General features: G+C 44.3%; 4 protein-coding genes, 1 long non-coding RNA gene and 1 pseudogene across 9 annotated transcripts; 4 read left to right on the forward strand and 2 right to left on the reverse strand.

Annotated features, from left to right (window-relative positions):
• The first annotated feature begins 85 nt into the window (after positions 1-85).
• On the forward strand, positions 86-4,633 carry LOC112902354. 4 transcript variants are annotated; one of them, XM_025971392.1, is made up of 6 exons: positions 86-417; positions 631-774; positions 1,056-1,194; positions 1,527-1,778; positions 2,516-2,636; positions 4,606-4,633. In XM_025971392.1, exons 1-4 carry the CDS (start codon positions 127-129, stop codon positions 1,700-1,702), a joined length of 750 nt encoding a protein of 249 aa, XP_025827177.1. In that variant the 5' UTR covers positions 86-126; the 3' UTR covers positions 1,703-1,778; positions 2,516-2,636; positions 4,606-4,633. The 4 variants fall into 4 exon arrangements, with proteins under 4 accessions (XP_025827177.1, XP_025827178.1, XP_025827176.1 ...); XM_025971393.1 differs by lacking the exon at positions 4,606-4,633 and adding an exon at positions 4,418-4,552; XM_025971391.1 differs by lacking the exon at positions 4,606-4,633 and adding an exon at positions 4,243-4,404.
• LOC112902513 (LOB domain-containing protein 12-like) lies at positions 4,634-5,303 on the forward strand. The gene is made up of 2 exons (XM_025971637.1): positions 4,634-4,810; positions 4,902-5,303. The coding sequence occupies exons 1-2, from the start codon at positions 4,634-4,636 to the stop codon at positions 5,301-5,303; spliced, it is 579 nt and encodes a 192-aa protein (XP_025827422.1).
• Positions 5,304-11,463: 6,160 nt separating this feature from the next.
• On the reverse strand, positions 11,464-20,967 carry LOC112902834. Of its 2 annotated transcripts, XR_003230677.1 has the most exons (12): positions 20,663-20,967; positions 19,739-19,828; positions 19,468-19,532; positions 19,166-19,251; positions 18,995-19,077; positions 16,412-16,527; positions 15,531-15,724; positions 14,147-14,220; positions 13,834-13,924; positions 12,785-13,745; positions 12,439-12,543; positions 11,464-11,762 (listed from the first exon to the last, which is right to left on the reverse strand). It is a non-coding gene; the product is annotated as an uncharacterized LOC112902834 (long non-coding RNA). The 2 variants fall into 2 exon arrangements; XR_003230678.1 differs by lacking the exons at positions 11,464-11,762; positions 12,439-12,543 and having other exon boundaries at positions 13,099-13,228; positions 13,324-13,745.
• Positions 12,687-15,628, forward strand: LOC112902832 (annotated as a pseudogene).
• Positions 17,181-20,500, forward strand: LOC112902833 (protein trichome birefringence-like 34). The gene is made up of 5 exons (XM_025972018.1): positions 17,181-18,573; positions 19,050-19,224; positions 19,303-19,511; positions 19,655-19,813; positions 19,931-20,500. Exons 1-5 carry the CDS (start codon positions 18,185-18,187, stop codon positions 20,277-20,279), a joined length of 1,281 nt encoding a protein of 426 aa, XP_025827803.1. The 5' UTR covers positions 17,181-18,184; the 3' UTR covers positions 20,280-20,500.
• Positions 20,968-22,842: 1,875 nt separating the features above from the next.
• On the reverse strand, positions 22,843-24,029 carry LOC112902514. Its single transcript, XM_025971639.1, has one exon. The coding sequence runs from the start codon at positions 24,027-24,029 to the stop codon at positions 22,935-22,937; it is 1,095 nt and encodes a 364-aa protein (XP_025827424.1). The 3' UTR covers positions 22,843-22,934.
• Positions 24,030-25,214: the final 1,185 nt, after the last annotated feature.

Here is a 25,214-nt window from a genome sequence, read left to right on the forward strand (position 1 = left end):
TTTTCCAATCCGCCTCTGCTGGTGGGCCGGTCACCAAGCATCCCCCTCCCCCTCCGCTCCGCTCCTCCGCCCAAGCCATAGCCATCCTTTCAAAATCCAAATCCAAACAAAGCAAAAAAAAAAAAAATGCCGGCGGTGGCGGTCGAGTACGACGCCCTCTCCCGCTTCGCCTCCCGCCTCCTCTCCCACCGCTGCACCAGCTTCGGGGACCCCGAACTCCGCCTGCTCCAGGCCGCGCTCTCCGCTGGGCCCGACGTCCCCGCTCTGCTACACACGCGCTCCGCCGCCCGCCGCCTGCTTCAGGACCGCGCCAAGGAGGCATTCGCCGCCGCGCAGGCTCCTCCCCTGGATCATGCGAGGATCCTCGTCGTCGCCGACTTCTTCGCCCGGGCCTTCGCCCTCGTCGCCGATGTCCGGGTCAGGTCACCACCAATTGGATTGGATTACTGGTTCGCTTCGCCCTAACGGCGGCCGTCACACTTCCATTATGCACCTGCTCTTGCTCGTCCTAGGGTTTTAATGGGTGCAACCGCAGCATCAGTTCAATATAACATACGGAGTAGTAAATAAGATTGACCACTCACTAGTCACTGCTAATCCTTAACTCACTCTGTCCATGTACACTGACAGAGCTGCCTTGCCATGAGATATGAGGCCCTGCTCCTGCGAGACGCTAAATACTCTGACAACCACCATCTACAAGTGTCACGCGAGGAGTGGTTAACTTTCGCGAAGGATGCTCTTCAAAATGGCTTCTACACCATTGCTTCCAAGGTAGTTCAATTCCCCATTACAGTCCTCGTTGATTGGTGTTTTGCTGGTTAAGGCGATAAGGTTCAGTAGTGCGAGGAACACTGCCCAGCAATGTCTCAGTAATTATCCAAATAACTCTATCAGGAAATAGTGATTCTATATTGATATTTTCGCTAATCCGGATGCCAGCTCCTCCAGGCACCAGCCAATTTTATGATTCAAATGGACAAGCATCATCTCTTACAATGTCTGAAGAAAGTGTTCCTGTAGACTGACACTGGCCTGCATTGTAACTTTTTTAGGCATTTGCATATGCTACTGCGCACATTCACCCCAGCCACCCAAGGCAGTTGGACTCCACTAATTCCATTGAGAAGGACAAGATCAATGATATAACTGGACTTCGAAACCTGGCCAAGTCATTATCTGCAAAGCATTCTGGTGAGTTTTGCAGTGCCATGAACTGTTTTAGTTACATGCAGAGAAACTGAGCTCGCTTTAACTTTTGACGAAAAGTAAATGTGAGAAACTGAACTTGCTTTATTTCTACAAATTGAGTAAATGAAAGAGTGATACATGCATACAATCAACAGGAATAAAATATCTGATCGCTTGCTTTATCAAAGACCTGTTATCTACGACAGTTACAGGGCTATTAGGAGCCAGTCTGATCAATTCACAACTCAGGACGCTGAATCTTCTCTTACATACCAGTGAAATGTTTGAATAATTTTCTGAGTAGCTAACCAATACTACTCTTTCTGCCATGACAGTTCAGACAGAGTCAGCTGAATACATGAAAAGGAGAAATTCATGTGCTCGTGAGAAGTATAATTTGCAATCAGGAAAACCAAAGTTACCAGGAAGTTCAATGTATATGTTAGGGATCAAAACAAGGAACATAAAGAAACTGCTTCATAGTCGTGCAAGGAATTTGGGCGAGATTTGAAGCAATCTTAGTATGGCATCTTCCGCATGACTGACAAGAATGAGCATGATCTGCAATAGGAGCCATTTTGTAAAAGGTGACTTTAATCCCTTACTTTTACATATTTCTGGAACTCTATTCTTTTTAACTTCTTTCCTCCTAACAGCGCATATGCACTTCAATCTCTTATGCCTAGTTGAGCATCTGCTGTACCAGTACCAGCTCATAGGAACAATGTAGACGACCACGTCAAGTCTCTTACGAATTCAGTTATTCCTTTCTATATGCAATCCTTGATTAGAACATAAGGCCACATTGAAGCCTTGTTGTCAGATAACTACATCATTACGTTCATCTGATTATTGAAGTATGAGGGGATGCACTGGTAGCATGTGCATGCCAGCCGTCCTCATTTCTTTAGTAATCCACATCATCTAGTTCATGTGGAACCCCTGTTCATCAGTTCCCCAAATTAAAAGTACAGTATTTTTTAGCTTATTTTTATAACATTGGATCCTAGATTTTCTTTTAAAAAAAAACGGTGGCTAGACCATCATATCTTATTTGAGCTCAAAAGTTTAATGACAAGTCAATTGCATCGAAAATAAGCCGCTCACATAGAGGTATAATACCAGTGGCATATTCGCTATAAAAGGTTTGGTGATTACATTACTGCAATCTTTGACTAAATTTTCAACCATCATTTTCTTGCTGGTTGATTACTGCCCCATCTGATCAGTGATGAGTGGAAGTGTTGCTATATATATGTACAGTTTTTGCTTAGTATATATTTCAGAAATGTTAAACTTGGTTTTTTATGTGCACCTCAATTAGGTGAGAATTTTTGCAATGGAGACATGAAGCGAGTTCATGTATGAGTCTTTGATTCAAATATTAAAACGAAGCTGTCAAAGATTACATACCTGCGCCCTTGAGTAGCATATCCACTCTGCAAGTAAGTTGCCACTTTCAATATCTGCAGACCGTTGTTCATGTGCAGGACAATGATAAATAGCAATTGTGTCATGCTTAACATGTTGCCTTATTATTATATTTATCGAAATCTGTTCGTGAATCGTGACGGATGAGTATGCTAAGTGTTGGAAAAACAGTGCGTGTGAAGCATTTTCTTTTGGTGCTATTGCTTGGGAAATGCTCCACCATCTTTTTTTTTTTCCCGAAATGGGCAGGGTCTATGGTCTGATTTAGAAATGTGCTATTTGGCACAAATGCACAATAGAAAATTCTGTCATGACATAATGCAGTTGAGCAAAAACTTGGGATATATGCTGTTGGAAACTTACCTTGAAAATCTAGAAGGTTTTTGTAGCTGGAAATTTGTTGGTAGTATACTTGCCCTGGTCCACCCCGGTAGAATTAATCCTGGAGTCTCTTGAACCGGAATTGCTTAGATGGGAACAAGTGGTCGTGTTTCGAGGAAAGGACATGTCTGTTGCATACATATTCTAGAAAGGATATTTGTTGGAGTGCTAGGTAAAAGAGTTTAGAACATAACCACGAGCAGTAAGGATATATGCAGAGGTGGGCCATGTGGGTGAGCTCTCAGTGATGGATCAAATTTGACTTTAAATGTCAGGCGAAGACTTTGAGTAGTAGTTTGCCTGTGAAAACAGCTCTGTCGGCAAGCATAGTTTAGTGGTAGGGGCCTGGGCAGCCGCGATCGTACTTGACTGGCATGGCATCCATCCATTTTAGGCCTCAATCACACCTTTGGAAGGGTAGTAGCTTTTGATAGCAACCGCATGTGCACGCACGCATCGCAGCACCCTTCCTTAGAAGTCCTGCCTCATCCTGGTGGGGAGACTAGCTGCAGCTTGTATGCAAGGCACGCCATGCATGAAGATCAGAAATCAATCATTGTGCATGCTTATAATCATTGTCAGGACTCAGGACTTGGTGCTAGCTAGCTGATCATATAAGCCTCCGACGCGAATTTGTTGTGTCATGCGAACTGGGAACAGATGCTGGTAAAATATACACAAGGCCGTTGGTTGTAGATGCCATCCCACAACCGGCCTACTGTTGCAATGCACGACAAATCCCTAATCTTGCTCTTGTCCTGGCCTTGTGCCACTCCTGACCTACTGCCGACATACGTGTCAGCTTTCCTCCTCATCTCCGTTTACTTGTCGTCTTCTCTTGCTCGAGATGAGATTGGGACCACGTGAATGTCTAGAAAACAATGCATATGCTAGTGCAGGTTGCTAGCCATATTAGGGCTATTAACTGTGGCGTTAATTAGAGCTAGATTTAGCAGCGCAAAGTCTAAACTCTAAAGAGTGATCTGACTAGTCTTTCATCCCTGCTAATATAAGGTCAACTCCCAACGTGCATGGGGGCTAAAAGTCCAGTACAAATTAATGGTAAAATAAACCTGCTCTAGAGCCTTTAGGTGTAGGGCAGCACCACTGTTAGTTGGTCCATCTCAATGGTCAACGCAGTTCTCAAGAAATTTACAATTACATGTGGTTACATTAATTGTCAAATGCAAGCCATACAATCTGTCCTGCGTGGCAGAGTTAATTTGAAGTATGCATTAGAGGCAGCTGCTGCGTGGACTGAAAGGTGAAGCAAGGTAGTGAGTGCCTCCATGTTAGTTAATTGAGGAGAGATAAAGCAGACTACTAGCTTGCTCGATCGGTTGTTTATAATATTATGCCTGCTGTCGAGTCGACCAATCAATCTCATCGTTGCTAGCTGCTTTACACAATACAGACAAGACAAAGAAGCCATGAAACCATACACACTGCTGCATGCTCTACCACTACAGCCCATTGTTCCTCAGCTCTCTGCTGGCTCTATAAAAGAGGAGGCTCTGCACCCGGCAGTCTCCCCCTCTTCCTTCCTTCCTTCCCTTTGCAATATAATCCTCATCCATCCTCTCTCTTCACTGCTCGCTCTAGAGCTGGTCCTCCTGTGAGGTTGGCATCCATGGCCGGGAGCGGAAGCAGCGGGAGCAGCTCGGCGCCCTGCGCATCGTGCAAGCTGCTGCGGCGGCGGTGCACCCAGGAGTGCGTGTTCGCGCCCTACTTCCCTCCTGAGGATCCTCACAAGTTCGCCATCGTCCACAAGGTCTTTGGCGCCAGCAATGTCAGCAAGATGCTCCAGGTACCGTCTGCTTGCATCTCAAAGCTAGCGCGGCAGGCAAATTGAACTGACGCATGCATCCCCCTCAATTTTTCATGACTTCGATCATCAGGAGCTGCCTGCTCAGCAGAGGGCGGATGCGGTGAGCAGCCTGGTGTACGAGGCCAACGCACGGATGAGGGATCCCGTCTACGGCTGCGTCGGCGCCATCTCCTACCTCCAGCAGCAGGTCTCCCAGCTCCAGATGCAGCTCGCCCTCGCCAAGGCCGAGATCCTCCTCTGCGTCCAGATGCAACACGATGGCCATGCAACTGCTTCTGCTTCAGCTTCACCACCGTCACTTCAGCGGCGGCAGCAACAGCTCATGGAAAGCGAGGCGTATGGTAGCCTGCTCATGCAAAATGGCCTGATGAACAGCACCGGAGCTCATCAGCAGCAGATGTTGGGCTCTGCTGGGAACACTGCACTGATGCTGCAGGAGGCATGCCTCAAGAAAGAGTCCCTATGGGCATGAATTAATAATGTGCCTGAATTTTGCAGATGCTATTGTTGAGAGTCAGCGATGTGAATGCGCGTGTTTGGATTCACATGGTACGCTCAGTAGTCAGTATGTAGCTAGGATTGTTTGGACCCTAAGCATCGCAAAGCCTTTTTCAAACAAGGCCGAAACTGTATGACTGCTGCATACCTACTAGATTCCTAAGCTTCTGCATAAGACGTGTGTCCCTTCATCTGCTGGGTTGCACAAGGGCTGACCTGGCTTCACAAGTATTCTACCTGTACAATTGTACTTGATAAATATATGCCAAGGCTGTAGAATAACTACTGGAGATCTTAAAATACTTGGGGGTGCTCCGAGTCATCAAGAAATCATCAAAACAAAACCTAATTTGTTTCTTAATTTGCTAAAAATAACTAAGGAAGTGAGTTGCAAGTAGCTCTGATGGATATGCTATAAATGATTCGTACTTGGAGGCTAGGTGCTTTTACTATTTATATATATATTGGCAATGATTGGCTCGGTTTTGATATTGTCAAAGTTGCAAGCTAAGGTGCATGCATGGGGAGGTGAATCTAGGACAAACATGTAAGAATCAGCTGTAAACAACCATAGTTTGAGCTTTAATTTATGTTTAACATAAAAGTCGGTGTTCCCAATCGCTTCCTCCATACATACACGGTCTACGTCTTGACATACATCATGCATATATATATATATAGTATTCTCCATATTAACAATGACAAGAATTCGTATTTTAGAATCAATATTGGTGTATTTTGTGATTTTTTATAATGACACATGTAAGTACTTTAAATTCAGATCTAGAGGTTAATAATGACATATCCGACTCATTTAGATGCAAATTTAGGGGTTATTATAACTTATTTTTGTAATAGTATAGGTGGGTAATTTAGACCAATGATTGATGACGGGTTAAAATCAAAACACAAGGGGAACAAAACGTCAGTCAACTGATAAACTCAACCCTTGTCCTTTCTACTGCATTTTTATGGTGCACATTACCCCCGAGCCTTTTAACATGCATTCTTCATTGTTTACAGTACCAAATAAGACTGGGCCTGCCTTCAAATGACACGCTGGCTTGCTTATAAAGAAGCGGGCCGGCTGAGAGCATGTATGCATGCATCCTTGTGGGTCGTTTTGGGCTCTGAATATAGGCCCTGCAAGACCTAGGTATAGATTTTTTTAAAAGAAAGGGATAAAAAAATAAAATTGGGAAAAGGGGTGCCGGTGGGGAATATTTTGAAAAATGGGTACCTCCCGCCCGATCAGCGGGCGAGAGGTTCCCCGAGGGCCTCTTCGCGAATTTCTTATTTGCGAAGAGGTCCCTGCGGGGGCCTGCGAGGGCATCCCGCCCACCCAAAGGGCGGGATGTTGTCCTGAGGGGCATCCCGCCCTTTGATCGGGCGGGAGGTCCCCTCCGGCTATATAAGCCCCAGTCTGCCCCAAAATTTCATTTTATCCAGCAAAAATCAGAAGAAAAAAAAGAAAGAGAGGAGAGGAAGAGAGAAAAGGAAGCGGCGAAGCCGTGTTCACACGTCGATTTGGAGGTATATTCTCATTCTAGCCGTATAATTACTTGAAAATAACTATAATCTAGGAAATATTTCTTAGAGTAGTTATGTTTTGAATAGTTTTTAGTATTTTCATTTGTTTTTAGTATAATTTATATTCTGAATAGTTTAGATTTTGTAAAATATAATCTGAGAATCGCTGAAACTTAGGGTCGTCGTCGTGTATTAATATGTAGTATAACTAGTTTATTCAACTGTGCGGTATTTTCAGATATGTTTTCCGATAAGGTTATTTTCAGTATATATTACGGAGAAGGAAATGTGATTTATGGGCCAAATGGGTTAGATTCAAGTGAATTCAACTGTACGGTCAGAGGAATTATCAGACCGCACGAGAGGACATTTGAATCCCTATGCAACTGGTTAATGAGGGGATTAAGGATTGATCAGGAGACACACACTGTGAGTGTTCAATGCGTTATAAATCGTACCACTCACGCTTTAATCTGGGAGCTGATGCCACTTGCAAGCAACGAGGACTGGTTAACTTATCTGCAAAATGTAAGTTATTGGCAATGGCCACTGGTACTCCTGTCAGTGTGCACTAGAATCCTTTGATAAACATTGAAGCTGCTCTGGGGATGAAAATATTGATGAAGAAGTTGAGGAGGCAAACATTGAGGCAGGTGGCACCGCAGCACCTCAATACGTGGCTGATGAGGGGGAGAACATACCCTTCATTGTTGAACAGCAGCAAGACGAAGAACGTGAATTCGACGAAGCAATGAATGCCGATTCGTCTGATGCTGACGATGATGTGCCTGAAGATTGGGTAAGCAGCCAATTCAGTCATCTTGTCGTAAATGATGGATGTAGCTGGCCTTCTGATTGCAGGGAGAATGAAATTGTCCAGGGTGCGAGGTACCACTCAATTGAAGAGGTGAAGGAAGCTGTTAAGTGCTGGTCTCTCTCTTATGCTAGAGTTTAAAACAGTCGAGTGCAAATCTCGTAAGTACGATGTGGTATGTATGAAGGAGGGCTGTCCGTGGCGGGTGCATGTCTATAAGGGTAAATGGAAAGATTACTGGGAATGCTCCATTGTCACTCATCACACTTGTCATTTGCCTGGGGTGCAGAAGACCCATCGCAACCTCACGTCGCAATACATCGTAAATGAGATGTACGGGATAATAGTAGAGAACTTGTCATATGAATCAAAGTCTATTATCAGGTATATTCAGGAAAAATACAAGTATACCATCTCGTACAACAAGGTGTGGAGTGCAAAACAAAAGGTGTTGGAGATGAGGTTTGGTACGTTTGAGGCTGCATATGATAATGTTCTTCGATTGCTGGCCGTCCTATGTCAGAGAAATCCTGAAAGCTATTATGACCTGAAAACTCTAGATAGAGGAGAAGATCCGCCCTACACATTGCAGCGGGTCTTTTTCAGCTTGGGTCCATGCATTAACGTATTCCATCACTGCCGGCCTCTCCTGTGCATCGACGGGACCTTTCTCACAGGAAAGTATAGATTGCAAATGCTGACAGCTATTGGAGTGAATGGAAACAATCAATTGCTTTCTGTTGCTTTTGCTATTGTTGAGAGTGAGAACACAGACAGTTGGTACTGGTTCCTGGAACGGGTTAAGCTTGCAGTCGTTCGGGATAGGGAAGATGTCTGCCTGATTCATGATCGTCACGCCGGCATACTGAGGGCAATACTAGATTTGCAGCAGGGGTGTGTGGAGACCGAAGAGCCGCCCAATTGGCGTGATGTTCGCAGTAGGTGGTGCATAAGACATATCGGTGTAAACTTTTTCAGGCAATTCAAAAACAAGCACCTTATGGATATGTTCAAGAGGCTATGCAAGGAAACGAATCAGCAAAAATTTAACAAGCAGTGGTAGAAACTTGATGAACTGGTTCAAGAGGCTATGCAAGGAAACGAATCAGCAAAAATTTAACAAGCAGTGGTAGAAACTTGATGAACTGATCGGGAAGAAAAGAGCCGAGGACGCATCAAAAAACAGAACTGCACATGATGAAGCAGAGGCTTTGTGTCCTTTGACAACAGATACCGCACGTACTCGTAGAAGGTCTGGGTCAGCGGTGAAAACCTTTTCTGAATGGATTGAGAATGAACCCAAGGAGAAGTGGGCGTTACTTTATGATACCGATGGTGCAAGGTACGGCATAATGACTACCAACTTCGCCGAGGTTTACAATTGGGTGCTGCGAGGTGTTCGTGCGCTTCCACTGGTTGCAATTGTGGAATTCATCGTCCGCGGGTGTACCGATTACTTTAGGGAGCGGTTCACTAAAAATCAGGTATTCATGCGAGATTCTGATAGATATTTTGGGAAAATGATAACAGAATATATGACTAAGAAGGTAGAAAGCGTCCGGCTACACCACGTACGGCAATGTGGTACACAGGAGCTCAAGTTTGAGGTATCTCCTAAAGACAGAGCGCGACGTGGCATGAGACGTCAAACTCCTGTAAAGGAGTGCATTCTCAAGTTTGATGGAACTTGTTGTTGCTCATGCATGAGGCCAAAGTTGCTGCACTTACCTTGTTCTCATGTAATGGCTGCTTGTGCGGATATTCGACATCCTGTCGATATCTATATTTCCCATTACTTCAGAAAGGAGACAATTACCAGCACCTGGCAGTATGAGATCTATGGGTTCCGTTTGGTTGGATCATTCACTGAGACAGCGAATCCTGTTATATATATTCCAGATCCAAGATCATCACGGGTTAAGAAAGGGTGCCGTCAGACACGGCGTATTCGTAATGATATGGATGAGTCAGAGCTCCGTCCGAGGATACAGCGCTGCAGTGCATGTAATCAGATTGGACACACTTATAAACGTTGTCCAAACAATGATGCTGGCCCCCAGTTCTGCTGAAGCTGGCCCTACAGGTGATGCTACAGATGGAAGACCTCCGGTTGCATCAAGGAGTGGGAGACGTCGCCGATCGAGTGCTAGTACGTCATCAGGCATTATTTAGTTATAATTTTATTTGAACGTTGTTTGCTCATATGTAATATTTGCCGCGTTGAGATTGTATCAGACCTGAATGTGTATTTGTTATATTTGCCGCATTGACTAAAGACAGAATATTTGGATTCATGTATTAGTAATATTTGTAATATTTGTAATGTTTGTTATCATATGTAATATTTGTAATGTTTGTTATCATATTATTTTATTTTTAATGGCTTCATGTATTGTACTATCGTAATATTTTGATTTTACGTTGCAAAACGGTATCGTTTAACCATCTTCGTACGAGTTTTAGATACCGTAATCTTCTTCGTAATATTGAATTAAATTTTTATATGCATACATAAGAGTAAGGCGAATAAATCTTATATTCGAAAAAAGTCTGAATTTCAAATTATTTGTGAAACATAAATTCTAAGAAAGTATAACAAAAATCATAACCAGGGGACCTCCCGCCCACTGGAAGGGCGGGATGCCGCTGGACGGGCGGAATGCCTGCTGCAGGAGCCTTTTCGCGAATAAGAAACTTTTCTTATTCGCGAAGAGACCCCTGGAAATTTTTTTGGAACCTCCCGCCCGATGGGTGGGCGGGAGGTCCCCGGCCCCACGCATCCCGCCCGATCAAAGGGCGGGGGTACCCAATTTCCCAATTTTTCCCATCCGGATCCTCTTTTTCGAATTTTAATTTTTTATCCTTTTTTTAAAAAAACTCCCTAGGTATATGGCACTGTTTCTGAACAACTAGCTACATGTCATCTTCCAGACTACCACGGATGATTTTCGTAACTTCACACAAGTAGCTAGACTGCAGTAGGGCTGTATTACCAGCAGTCTCAGTGGAGTTTTATGAGAAATTTTATGAATATTAAATGTCATGTTATATCAGCAAATTTGCTGACATGGCATGGTCATTAAGAGGAGAGAGGAGTGGGAGTTTCATGGGATGCAAGAGGAGTTTCGTCTTCACGACACTCCTCAAGTGCAGTTATCAAATTCTAACTGTGCAATAAAACTATATAGGAATTCCAGCTGCAGCTCTTTGAAGCCATGCCATGCGTATATAGATTGGTACACTGCAATTAACGCCTGGTTGTTGCAGATTAGTCGGTTGGTATGCATATATAGCTTTCTGGCAGAATTGATCTATAATCAGTAATGGTCGGCTGACAACTGAAGCACTCAGCAGCTTAGGCCCTTCTCTAATTTTAAGAACTCTAGGAGACAACCCTTCTAACGAACTGGCTCTTATATTAGAACATAGTTTACAATATAGTTTATAATATAAATGATCCCGTACGCCATCTCCACGTAATCTTGAAGTGCGTGTATAAGACTATCTCTTGATCAAGAGATTGCTCTTCTCTCTCCTCTATTAAAATATGAGAAAATATTATATGAGCCAGCTTATATGGAACTATTGGAGGAGGTACAGTTACACTGAAGGTCAATCTATCTGACCATATATATAGTAAAGACACTCAATTTGAATGAAGGTCTCGAAAGAAAAGACTACTCAGTTTGATCAGAATGCTCAGAATGTTAGTGGGAACCGCATTAATCAATGTTTGAAGCACATTAACTATGTTGTCCCCACATCCATGCATATCGTCGGTGGATTAATAAAAGGATTAGATGCTGAATAAAGTTTCTGAGTCCCACAAATTGATCTGTTTGTTATTAGGACAAAATGACATGGATGGTGACTGATGTGGTTGAGGTTGATACGTCCTCTTTAGATTATTGTCACTGCATGCGCTGCAGCCGCGCCTAGTAAAATGTAGGAAGCTGACAGAAATAGCGTCGTCCTTGTACACTGTTGTCTTTCTTCCAGCTTGCATTGGCAGCTTCATTCCCCCTTGCTGATGAACTGCAGACAGCGCCACCAAAATGCTACAGTTCCGTCGTCCTTGTACCCTGCCGACTGCACAAGACGCATAGTCGTTGCAAATTGTAGCAACCTTCCAGATCTCAGTGTATTTGGTGGAGGGTCAAAATCAAAGCAAAGCTTCCTTCTATATCTTTACGCTAGGATTTCAGTGCATGTTTCGTTGATATGATGGCAATAATAATAATGCAAATGCTCCAACTAATATAATACGTGCCTTAAACTGCTCCCTCATCCATGCTTCAATCTTATTGCACTTTCACCGTGGACTGTTATTCAGGAACAAGAGCACAGCTGCAGGCGTCCAAATACTGGTTGCACGGCTTCTTCTTGGACTTGTGCAGCAGGAAGCAACTTGTGCCTGATCCTTCAGGGAATCATGTGGACCAGCATTCGGTTGCAGCAACTACGACTACTAAAGATCTTACTAGCCTTCCAAGGCTCAGTCAGCTGGTGTGTACAATGCAGTACTAATTGTACCATCCTGCAACCCTGAAAAGCATGCTTTTGCCCCCAAAACCTTTTTGCAGAATGCTGCTGCTCATTGTTCATGCTTTTCTTACCTGTAGCTAGGTACCTCGTAGGATAGCAGTATCTATTGAAAATTAATAAAATTCCATGTATCGATTTTATTTTGGAAAATGCAAAAGCATATCAGATTGACACCACACGTATATTATCGCTCATCAGCCATGCATTTCTCATACCCCACCTGGATAGGACAAGATACTCCATAAAGCAAACGTGACCACAGGATGCCACCTAACCCTTTTTTGGTATTTTGAACCACCCATTTCTTCCTATGCCGAAAGAAGACCTGCAAAACGGCCTATTACTTAGCACCAGTGGGATCATTTTAAGATTCAGCACGAAACAAAACTTAAGCGAGAATGTGTTGATTCGTGATATGCAATTTACCTCTAGGTACTTGCATCAGATTAAATAATCATAGTGCTTCCAAACAAATGCAATAGTGATGATCTGCCCTACTCATTTTGGGAGGAAAAATATAAAAAGGAAGGCAAATAAAAGGCAAGTTTCGTTTTTCAGCACCGTACCCTTTAAAGAAATTCACGCTGCACCTATGTGGAGAAGAGACGCATTCCGACATCACTTAATTATTCGTATTGATGCACAGTTAGATCATAAAAGAGGGGAGCCAAGCTATGCACCACACTTTTCTGAAGAAAGAATGAAGACACAAGCCACTCCCAAGATGATGGTGCTCCATGCTCCGGTTGGAGTAAGGAGCATCGTGAGCTTCCTAGTGGCCTTCTTTGTCGTCGCCAGCTCCATCGTCTTCCTCTTCGACAGAGGCCAGGAAGCGCAGGTGCAAATGGCGGTCGAGCATGGACGCCAAGAACCATGGATTGGAGGGACAACTGAGGCCGGGGACACCAGCAAGGAGGAGTGCAACTGGTCGAGGGGGCAGTGGGTTTACGACAATGTGTCCCGGCCATTGTACTCCGGGCTCAAGTGCACCTTCATCTTCCCTGAGGTGGCTTGTGATAAATATGGCAGGAAGGATGTCATGTACCAGCACTGGAGATGGCAGCCTCATGGATGCGACCTTCCAAGGTAGGATAGGATTACATACAGATTTTCCAGGTACTTTTAGATCAACTTTGTTCTTGTCAGTCCAAAAGTTCCTGTATATGTGAAGGTGCAGTTTAAGAATTTTCCAAGGGTAGTAAATGTTTTTTGTTTCATGGAAGCAGAAAAATACATAATTAATCTGTAACTGAATATAAGACATTAAGACAGAGGATAGTAATGCAGAGAGAAGAAAATATTACTTTGAGGTTGCAAAACTGATCTGATTACGGTTGTTAGCTAGAGGCCAACAAGAAACAAAACATGTAAGAGAACTAATTGACAGTGAAATATCAGACGCGAGGAAAACTTCTACCTACCTTTTACTGTATTGCATAACTTACGCTACATGGTATTCATGACATGATGTTTGAATTTTACCGACCTTTCCGGAACAGATTCGATGCCATCAAGCTGCTTGAAATGCTGAGGAACAAGAGATTAGTGTTTGTGGGTGACTCGGTGAACAGGAACCAATGGGTTTCCTTGGTATGCATGGTGGAGGCCTCAATACCTGATGACAGGCTCAAGACGCGCATCTTCAATGGCTCGCTCATCTCCTTCAAGGCATTGGTGTGCATTCCGATCCTTCACAAATCTACAGGCTACACAAACCAACAATTTTGGTTAGCCGATATGAACACATAATTATTTGTTTTTAGGAATACAATGCAACGATAGATTTCTACTGGTCACCGCTGCTGTTGGAGTCCAACAGCGACAACCCCATTATCCAACGGGTGGACAAACGGATGATAAGGGCTGACAGGATCGAGAAGCATGCCAGTCTCTGGAGGGATGCTGACATCATTGTCTTCAATTCTTACCTGTGGTGGAGGAAGCAGAATGATGACATGAGGATGAAGGTCATGTAAGTGTATTTCTCTCTTTAATTTCCTTCCTATTAAATATACCAGGATAAAAATCTTATTAGGATCATAAAAATAAAATATGAACCAGCAAATACTAAGTCTCGAGATGCCATGAAATGGTTAAGATTTTTTTATGTGCATGCAGGTATGGTTCATTCGAAGATGGTGATGCCAGGTTAGATGAAATGGAAATGATGGATGGATTCGAGATAGCTCTTAAGAAACTAACGGAATGGCTCGGTGAGAATATTGACAAGAAAAAGACTAGAATCTTTTTCGCGGGATCATCACCAACACATTTCTAGGCTAGCAAGTGGGGTGGGGAAGACAGCAACAAGTGTCCGAATGAAACAGAACCCATCTACAAAGTGGGATACAAATCCGCAGATTACAGATTGATGGCCACGGCGAAGTCGTATTTTCAAACATTATTAGAGCCAAAAGGTATACATGTTGAGATACTGAACATCACAGAGCTGTCTGACTACCGCAAGGACGGGCATCCGACGGTATTCAGGAAACAGTATGTTCCTCTGACGAAAGAGCAAATTGCGAAGCCAGCCAGCTACGCGGATTGCACGCATTGGTGCCTCCCCGGCGTTCCTGATGCGTGGAACGAGTTTTTATACAGCTACCTCATGTACAGATGATCGATGCACCCCTAATATATAATATAATGTACAAATGACATACTGCATCTAGATCGAGTAGTTTCCGAACAAGTTGCCGACGGGCACATCGCCTGCCACCGAAAGAATAGCGCCACCGGTTAAATCCTAGAATAAATTTAGAAAAATACGAACACCCGTACCGAGTCGAGGACTCGAATCTAGGTAGATAGATTTCCAGCTCGCAACATAGATAGTATCGGTACACTAGATTAATGCATGCACTTGTTTTGGACAAGTTTTTTTAAAAAATTTTGGAATAAAAAGGTAGAGGAACGTGTTGCACAAGTTGTGTGAGGATAAACCCAACTAATGATGGTTGGGACATCATTAATTAATTAATCTTAGTAATTAGCAACATGCCGTCGGTGGGAAGGATTGAATGCCACCGTGCGTACGTGCATGTTGCTGTGCTGTGACTTAACATTAATTGCTGGAAACTGATTATATATGCAACCATCAGCCTGTCTAAAACGGCAATTAGCACCACCTGATCGATCGCTTTAATTTGCAGCTGAGAGTTATATTGGAAACGCTCGCTCCATCATCTGTGGATTCAATCATCATCTGAATTATTATTATTGTCGGTCGGGCCGTGCGGTGCCACCAACGCTAGCAGGTTTGGTGAGGTTGTTGAGGCCGGGATCAGGGCACTAGCTAGACAGCTGTACCTTTTTTGCTTGTCCTTGACTCCTTGTAACCTGCTAGCTTGTAGAGGTACTAGCTAGGTCCCGTGTGCATGGTCGACTACCTTGATTCTCAAACTTTTTGACTTGAGATCGAGCACCGATGTTGATGTTCAGTGTTTGCTGTGTGTGGACCAGATGCTGTTCTTTTCTTCCAGGATGTACAGGAACGTACGTACCTGCAAGGGCAATGACAGCATCATATATAATCTCACTCTTAACTACATGTACTGAATCTTTCCATGCCTCATGAGCGTAGCTGCAAGGGCAACGACGTCTTCATATGCCCTCTTCTTGGGGTTGTGCATGGAGCAACTCCGCGTGATTCCTCAGAGAATAACCATATGTGCCCAGCAACTAGCAGGAATGCCAGGGCACAACAGCTAGGCTAGCTGCTACTGTGTGTGTACAGCTCTGATGTTAGTAGCCTTCTAGGGCTGTCTCCAACGGTGCCCTCTAAACCGTTCTCTACCCTATATATAGAGAAAATTCCGTTCTCTATATGCTCCAGCAGCGTTCTCTAAATGGTCCTCTAAAATAGAGAACGCTACAGGTTTCCTCTATATATATAGAGATTCTCTCTCCTCTTCTCTATTTTTTCTTTACGTTTTAAACACTGAATTAAATAAAAATAAAATATGTCCATAGCATTTGAGGTATAGCATTTGAGGTATGATAAATACGTACGTACAAAAATTTGGAACAAAATACGTTTCTAATATAGGGTTTAATGTATAGAGAACGAGATTTAGAGAACGTTGTTGGAGAGAAATGAGATACAGAGGAGAGAATCTTGTAGAGAATTCTGTAAATGAAGTATATAGAGAAAGATATAGAGAACGACGGTTGGAGATAGCCTCGCTCACCACATCTACTGCAAATCAGCAATCAATCATTGTACCACCCATCTCCAACCTTGCAACCTGCAGATGCTCCGCTGAATGCTGCTGCTCATCATCCACGCTTTTCAGATCTACTGCACCTGCCACAAGGAATTTTTCTGTAAATGGCCGGATGGAAGCAGCAGAATGACTGAAAGCAGTATATATAATGCAAAGCTCAACACACCCGACCCTTTTCATTAGAGACTAGACCCCATTGGTTAGGACAGGGTACCAAACAAAGCAACTATCACCACACAATTTCACCTAACCCTTTATTTGGTCTCTGGATGCACTCATTTAGTCCTTTGCTCAAACAAGATAACGCACAAGATGCCTACTATATATTTAGCACCGAGTAGGGCCAATTTAGTATTCAGCAACAAACCAAATTGATGAAAGATTGTTATGAGGATCGTGATGTGGCATTTATTTGCCTCTAGGTACCAGAGTACCATTAAATAATCGTGGTGCCACCACCAATTGCCTTTCAGTATCATTAAATCTGAACGTGCCTTTTGGCTGAAGAAAGATTGAAAAGGAAGGCAAATAGAAGGTGTAGCCAATAATTACTTCAAAAGAGATTGCAGGTGCTGCTGCGGCACCAATGATCATCCATCTGGTCTATCAAAATCAAATTTAGATCTTCATGTTTCGTAAAATAATGATCCCAGTGCCACCATGCTAAAAAGACAGGCACATTTCTTTAAAATGAATCATGCTAAAAAGCATGCTATCTGCACACTCATTAAAGAAAAAAAAAAGCATGTGATACATTCCTAAAAAAGTAACCCATGTCATGGATGACAAAAAAATGAAATAAAATATGGTAGGTGGCTAAATTGACTCCGATTGACTCACTGATAGCCAAGTTGACGATTGCAAATGTACATCATTTTGCTACTGCCGGATAGAACAGATCAATTGGTCTATGAGGAATAACATTTATATTATGATGCTAAGACAAAAATACATATACACATATATCTTTTTAGAATAGTGCAGATATTGTTACAATAGATTACAACCAAACATCAAGAGAAATTATGATTGCTACTTTGAGCTGGGGTAGTCATCTGGAACATTGGTGGACTTTGCTTTGCATTAGTGACTTAATGACTTCAAGTTTAGTTTATTGATTGTCAAAGAAACATGCAAAAACTGTTATTTTTTTCCTGGCAATCAGCTTTTTGTTGCTTAATTTACAAACTCTGTCTTTTTAAAGTGAGAAGCCCAAGTGTTTCACTTCATTTTTTATTTGCCTCCTTTCTATCATGTTTGGTGTGATACTGTGGTGGATTGAAAGGATTGTCGGCACCAGAAACCAGCACTTGGACCTCCTCACATGTTTTATTCCCTTTTGCTTTTTGGTTAAACAAAGTTAGAGCATGCTGCTCATTTGAAAAAAAGTATGGGATCAATTTAGTTGCTGATTTGCAAATTCAGACTAACTATACATCAAACTGTAAACTGATATTCAATTTGTCTAAGTTTCAGCACTGAAAAAGACTAACTGAGCCTGCTCTTTCGTAGTTACCAAATGGCTCGATGATTCAGAACAGGTGGACACTACCTCCTGTTATGTGGTTAGCTCAGGGGTCACTGGTCAGTTTGTTTGATTACCAGACCTGGGCCACTTAACCATGTGCAAGTCTAATACCACCATCGCAGAGAAGAGAGGTGCACCATAAAAGAGGGGAGCCAAGCTAAGCACCACACTTTTCTGAAGAAAGAACGAAGACAGAAGCCATTCCCAAGATGACGGTGCTCCATGCTCCTGTTGGAGTGAGGAGCATCATTAGCTCCCTTTTGGCCTTCTTCATCGTCGCCAGCTCCGTCACCTTCTTGCTTGACCGAGGCCAGGAAGCGCAAGTGCAAATGGCAGTCGAGCATGGACGCCAAGAAATGCAGGTGAAGGTGGAGGCTGGACTCCAAGAACCAGCGATGAGAGGGACTACTGATGCAGGCGATGCCGAGGAGTGCAACTGGTCGAGGGGACGGTGGGTGTACGACAACATGTCCAGGCCATTGTACTCCGGGCTCAAGTGTTCTTTCATCTTTCCTGAGGTGGCTTGCGACAAATATGGAAGGAAGGATGTCATGTATCAGCACTGGAGATGGCAGCCTCATGGATGCGACCTTCCAAGGTATGGTTGTTGATGATTACATGCTCCCAAGTACTTTTAGCTCAATTTTGTTGTTGTCAACCCAAAAGTTCCGGAATATCTGAAGGTGCAGTTCTAGAATAAGAAGCACTTTCAGTATCGCAGTCAAGAATTTGCAAGGATATTTTTTCGTTTGTTTTATGGAAGCAGTAAAACACTCAATTGATCTGACTGAAATAAAAGAAAGAATAGTACAGCACAGAAGAAAAAAAATCAACTTATTTTAAGATTGAAAAACTGATCTAATTACGGTTGTTAGCCAGAGCAAACAACAAACCAAATTTGCAAGAGAACTAACTGACAGTGAAAGATCAGAACTGAGAAAAACTTCTACCTGCTTCTTATTTTATTATCTGTACCATCCTGTAAGGGTAGAAAGGAGATCATATCTCGAATAACTTACTCTGCATGGTAGGAAGACATGATGACTGATGTCAGGATTTGCCATGTCAAAACAGATTCGATGCCACCAAGCTGCTTGAAAAGCTGAGGAACAAGAGATTAGTGTTTGTGGGCGATTCAGTCAACAGGAACCAATGGGTTTCTCTGGTGTGCATGGTGGAGGCCTCAATACCTGATGACAGGCTCAAGACGCGCATCTTCAATGGCTCTCTCATCTCCTTCAAGGCACTGGTATGTTTTCCTTCACAATTCTACAGGCTACAGAAACAACAATGTCAGTTAACCAATATAAACACATAATCATTTCAGGAATACAATGCAACAATAGATTTCTACTGGTCGCCACTGCTTGTGGAGTCCAACAGCGACAACCCAATTATCCACCGTGTGGAGTACCGGATCATAAGGGCAGACAGAATTGAGAAGCATGCCAGTGTCTGGAGGGATGCTGACATCATTGTCTTCAATTCTTACCTATGGTGGAGGAAGCAGAAGGATGACATGAGGATGAAGGTCATGTAAGTACAATTCTTTCCTTCCTACTCAACAGGGATCACATTGTCAGTGACTCAGTGTCGCATCTCAGAATAGTTGTGAGAACTAATAAAAACTAACAAAGTTTAAGGCGAAATGAATTTGGTAACATCATTTGTATGTACAGGTATGGCTCATTCGAAGATGGCGATGCAAGGTTAGACGAAATGGAAATGATTGATGGTTTCGAGATTGCTCTCAAGAAACTTACTGAATGGCTCGGAGAGCATATTGACAAGAACAAGACTAGAATCTTTTTCGCAGGATCATCACCTACACATTCCTGGTGAGAGATATACCCCTGCATCATTCGTCAACATGTACTAGTACATTAGCTACATCTCCATGATATCAGGTGGTGTTTCTTGGTGGAAGTGATGAAAGATATATGTGTATTTTCCAGGGCTAGTAACTGGGGTGGAGAAGACAGCAACAAGTGCCTCAACGAAACGGAGCCGATCTACAAAATCGGATACAAAGCTGCAACTACAGATTACAGTCTGATGGACAAGGCTAAGTCATATTTTAAAACATTGGAGCCGAAAGGTATACATGTTCAGATACTGAACATCACAGAGCTGTCTGACTACCGCAAGGACGGGCATCCTACTGTGTTCAGGAGACAGTTTGTTCCTCTGACAAAAGAGCAGATTGCGAACCCAGCCAGCTACGCGGATTGCACGCATTGGTGCCTCCCCGGCGTTCCTGATGTCTGGAACGAGTTTTTATACGGCTACCTCATGTACAAATGATGCACCATGCCAGATTTTGTCCCCCCAACATATATAATGTACAAATGACATACTGCATTTAGATTAGGCTGCTTTGTTTTGTGCAGAGAATGGCTGGAGTGGCCCCATCACATTTACATGCAGAGACAGATAAAAGGATCTGTCTGTGTACCATCTCACTAAATCACTGAAGGAGACACTCAAAGTGAACAGTGTATAACAGTGTGCTATTCGTTTTCATCTGACAGAGCAACAAATTTTAAATAAATTTACCATCAGAAAGAACAACATAAGGATGGAAAACTGTCCTAGATGTCCCTAAAATTCAATTCAATCAGACCGTCAGGCAGGCAAGCAAGAAAAAGCTACATATTTGAGAGGTGGATCAACAAGAGAAGAGCGACCTGAACAATAAGGGCTGCCGTCACTAAACCAGCTGCAGTCGCCGGCTCGCCGCCGCGCAGCAGCATACGGCACCGCGGAGGGGGACACGACGCCATCATCGCGCGCAGGCTCACCACCAAGCGCACCGCCATGGCTACTGGAATACTGGATTCGCTCTGCAACTCGGAAAAGCTGCCGGCGGCCGGCCTACGCCGCCGTGGAATGGTCAACGGTGGAAGCTTGGGTTTGCTGCCGCCGCATATCCAGGCCATGGGCTTACGGGCTACAGGCTAGAGGGCCCAATAAGCAGCCACACACGAATAATTGGCAGGCGTGCGGCTGTCTATCTTGTTGGGCCTGCTGATTCAGAGATTACCCGTGTACTAAAATCAATTTCGGGGATTGCAAATGCCGGGAATCCTATACGTCTTCCGGAAATTTTGAGATTCCTACGAAAATCTATATCCATTGGATCTTCTCCATCCAAAACGCTAAGATAACTGTTGATCTAGATTTTGATAAATGTTGAATCTATTCTCTTAATATGTTGAAATAGTTTGTAAAAAATATTGAAGGTAGGGTATGTGTTTCTGAAAAATGTTGGATCTACTATCGATTTTTCATAAAATGTTGAATTCAATTGTTTAAATTGTTGAATCCGTGCAATGTTTTTATTGTTACTGGATCTTAATGGACTTTATGACTTTATAGGTGTATGGCTTATCCATCTTCCGGAAGCCATATAGGACCCCCTACGAATGCAAGCCATTTTCCCCCGGAGGAATTGCAAGCTGCCTCATTTATTCATGATAAAGATGGACTATTATTTACTTAGAAAGGGCACATGTATGAGAAAAAAAAAGGGGAACAAATTTCTCCAAGTCCTGTAAAAAACTTACATTCAGAGAATAAACTAAAACGAATTACGTTATGGTCCAGGATGGTAGATGTATTCATTTGCATATATTGTATTGGGCATCATGGGACGGAAAGCATTCAGCTACTACCTGCCTTTGCAGCTAGCTGAAGCCCACTTAATTGTTGCCTTCTACATGGCTCTCTATCCAGAACAATATGACAAGAGCACACTTGCTGATGTCCATAGCAGTTGTACTGACTCTCCTTGGACTTTCAGTAAGTACCCAGTCTGATCCCTGAGGGAACCATGTGGAGTAGCAAGCATTAGGTAAAGGAATCCCATGTTGGCAGCTCACTACTGCTACTGTGTGTGTACCCAGCTCATCTTAAGCTTTGTAAGGCCCCCTCATCTCATGTGCTACAAATCAGTAACGATTTTACCATTCTCCAGGGTTGCTTGCAGATGTTTTCCTGAATGCTTCTCCTCACCCTCCATGCTTTAAAGTTTAAAGAGATATCGTACCTGCCAGAAAGAAACAATTTTTGCTGAGAAAATGGCCACACATGATCAGCAATCTAACATCATGTGCAACTTAACAGCCAAGCCCAAGCACTGTCATTAGAATAGACCTCAATGGTTAGAACATGGTACCAAAACCAAACACTGCAAAAAGCAGACCACAATTTCACCTAACCCTGTATTTGGTCTTCGGAGGCACTCAATTAGTTGTATCATACGCTGAAGCTGCACAAGGCAAAAGAGACTACTCACTATTAGCACCAAGTAGAGTTCACCATCTGAAGACTCACCACGAAACCAAATTGATGCATGCTACAATATTTTCGTGATTTATGACCTTCCATTTAACCAGACGAGGTACATGCATCGTACTGAATAATCATGTTGGTACAACTGATTTTTTTTAAAAAAAAACAGAAGCCACGGCAAATAATTGATGTTCAGTTTAGAAAGGACTGCAGACAATGGTGGCACCACCATGTTGAAAAAGATGCCTTCCTCTCACCCTCTGAAATAGTTATTCTAAAAGACTTGATGATGGTAGGGCTTCAGCTTCACCTCCATATAACCTGCTTATGCTCCATCGTTCCACTTGTATTGTATCCATATGCAATGTGTTCCACACCTCGTGGAGAAAAGCATGAAGTCAACAGGAACGCAATAGCATCGTGTGAAAAAACAAAACAAAACAAACCAAAGAAGACAGGGAATTAAACCAAGAAACAAGGTTTCTACTTTATTTAGACATCTAAACCAAGCGTCAGGCTCCATCCAGTAAAAGGACTGGAGCCTCTCGTCACAAGCTAAAGAGCTAAAGAGCAGTCTCTCATCACAAGCTAAGTTTACAGAATGCATCTTACTGGTAGAAAGGAAATGCAAAAGGTTTAGAACGACAAGGCCAACCAAATGCTGATTTACAGAACCCAGCGGATCATCTCATTGGTGAACATGTAACGTATGGACTTGTGCCTGACCATCTTGAGCCCTTCTTCTGGATCATTATCGCCGCGACTGGTAACCATCTCAATTCCAGTGAGCACAGCAAACTTATCCTCAACCGAATCCGCCCATGTGCCGCTCATAACTCGGAAGGTCTTAGCAATGCAAAACCTGCCCCCGCCAAGGTTGAGGAGGCTGAGCCTTGATGCAGACCACTCCTCGGGTGTCTTGAGATCCATCCAGGAATGCTGCAATGTCGGTGGTTTGTCCATGACAGAGAGGTCCCAAGCACACAGTTGCTGGCTGTCAGTGGAGAAGCCCATCCACAGCTTGAGGTCAGGAACATACTCTGCTGCGCCATCAAATGGCAGCACCCAGCCGTCGCCGGCTTGCGTCCATTCACCCTTCATTGTGTCAAAGCAGAAGGTGACAGCGCTAGAGCTTGGGCTTGTGACGGCAGACACGCAGATGGTGCTGCCGCCGCCTACCACCGTGTGGGAGCAGATGTTGGCAGCAATGGGCGGCGGTGGGAGAGGGTCCCAGCGCCAGCCACTGAGACCCATTGGGCCCAAGTCGCTGCCAGGGCTGCCAAATTTGAGCACCTCGAAGCAGGAACTGCCATCTCCCAGATTAGTGGCGGTGTTCATGACGTAGAGGTCTTCTTCGAGGGCACCAGGCCGGGCAATGGAGATGGCCATTGGCATGAACCCCTTGCCACAGTTGAGATCGGGCATGGCTTGGATGCAGTTGGAGTCCGCGTGGTAGAGCATGGTGTGGCCCGCCGTGTTGCAGCAGAGTATCCTGTCGTCGCCGCTGCGGGGGCTCACCAGCGCGAACATCTCCAGCCTCCCGGCATCCCAGAATGCGGTGGGCGAAGACTCGAACCGCATGACCGGCGCAGGAAGCCACGGCAGGATGGGTACCTTGACGTTCGTCTTGTTCGCTGCTTCAGCCGCCGCCCTTGACGGGTAGAAGAGATGCTTCCAGACGTCCAGGCGGTGCAGCGTGTACATGCCGCTGCTTCCCCTCTCCGCCACCATGTTCACGAACCGCCGGATCATCCTCCCCATACCCCCCATACAGCACTTGAATGCTCTACCTTGCAAGAACGAAAGAAAATGGGGAAAAAGATACGGATTTTAGATGGCCTCAGAGATTGCAGGGACTGAATAGCGCGCGGATCAGCTGGCTGATCTTGAGGGCCTTTCCGCCTAGAGTGCGATTGGTTGGAGGAGACGAGCGGCGGCGGCGGCGGCGGCGAGTCTTATTTGGGCTGGGCTTCTACTATTTGCGGGCTCTCTCTGGGCCGAGCAGTGAAGGCCCGATCTCTGATTCTGCTGCTACCCCCCGGCCGGCCTACCTGGTTCGGCCCAAGGCCCAACCAAGCCAGACTGTCGAGTGACTCGAGTTGCGGCTCTGGCTGGCAGGTGGGGCCTGGGCGACAGCGAGGCTGGGGATTTGCACAGCTGGCAGCTAGACGCTCTGCCAGTTCCTCATTTCCATCCGCCACCGCCTCCTCACCCTCGCCGCCGACCGCCACCACGGCGCCGCCGCCTAGCGACTGCGACCGCCACCATGGAACCTGAGCATGCAGTAAGGTTTGGTCGCCGCGAGCAGCAGCGGCGGCGGAGGTAGATCGAGCCTTCGGCTTCATCGCCGCCGCCGCCGCCGTTGATGGGTCGACGGAGCGCCGAGAGGAGAGACGACATGGCAGAGGAGACAGGCCGTGGCCCATGGGAGGGAAGGAGGCCCAGTGGGCTAACCCATGCCATAATACAAGGCCTAACCAAACAATCTCCACATATTATGAGCCCACGACAATCCGATCCGCAGGTATATATCCAGATATCAATCTCGCTCAGTTCATAGATGATGAGATGATGATTATTTTTTGACGCTTTAAATTGCTATATATAACAGACATTCTTTTTATATACTTCTTATTGAGATCTATTATTATTATTATTGCAGACTGACAAGTAGTAGCCAAATGCAAGCAGGTGGATAGATGTTGATGTGTGACTTTAGACAATAGGACTAAATTTGCTGACATCATGCCGCTAGCAGACCCCCCTAAAGCGTCCACCGCTCACAAAACAATAAATATATAGATTAATTAATATTCTGCCGCATGCATGGCATGCCTCCATTGTACTGATTGATGAACCGGCCAGCAGATCAAACAGGTTGTGTGCGTTTGTACTGTGTTTTGCAAAAAGAAAAAAAGGAGGGAAGATGCATGCGAGAGTCTGGAG

The sequence above is a fragment of the Panicum hallii genome, chromosome 8, assembly GCF_002211085.1.
Source record: "Panicum hallii strain FIL2 chromosome 8, PHallii_v3.1, whole genome shotgun sequence".
NCBI lineage: Eukaryota > Viridiplantae > Streptophyta > Magnoliopsida > Poales > Poaceae > Panicum > Panicum hallii.

Coding starts and splice junctions, on each gene's coding strand:
- LOC112902354 (XM_025971392.1), top strand. CDS start 127: ATGCCGGCGGTGGCGGTCGAGTACGACGCCCTCTCCCGCTTCGCCTCC. Junction 418..630: donor CCCTCGTCGCCGATGTCCGG/GTCAGGTCACCA, acceptor GTACACTGACAG/AGCTGCCTTGCCATGAGATA. Junction 775..1,055: donor TCTACACCATTGCTTCCAAG/GTAGTTCAATTC, acceptor TAACTTTTTTAG/GCATTTGCATATGCTACTGC.
- LOC112902513 (XM_025971637.1), top strand. CDS start 4,634: ATGGCCGGGAGCGGAAGCAGCGGGAGCAGCTCGGCGCCCTGCGCATCG. Junction 4,811..4,901: donor ATGTCAGCAAGATGCTCCAG/GTACCGTCTGCT, acceptor TTCGATCATCAG/GAGCTGCCTGCTCAGCAGAG.
- LOC112902833 (XM_025972018.1), top strand. CDS start 18,185: ATGACGGTGCTCCATGCTCCTGTTGGAGTGAGGAGCATCATTAGCTCC. Junction 19,512..19,654: donor GACATGAGGATGAAGGTCAT/GTAAGTACAATT, acceptor TTGTATGTACAG/GTATGGCTCATTCGAAGATG. Junction 19,814..19,930: donor TCATCACCTACACATTCCTG/GTGAGAGATATA, acceptor TGTATTTTCCAG/GGCTAGTAACTGGGGTGGAG.
- LOC112902514 (XM_025971639.1), bottom strand. CDS start 24,029: ATGGGGAGGATGATCCGGCGGTTCGTGAACATGGTGGCGGAGAGGGGA.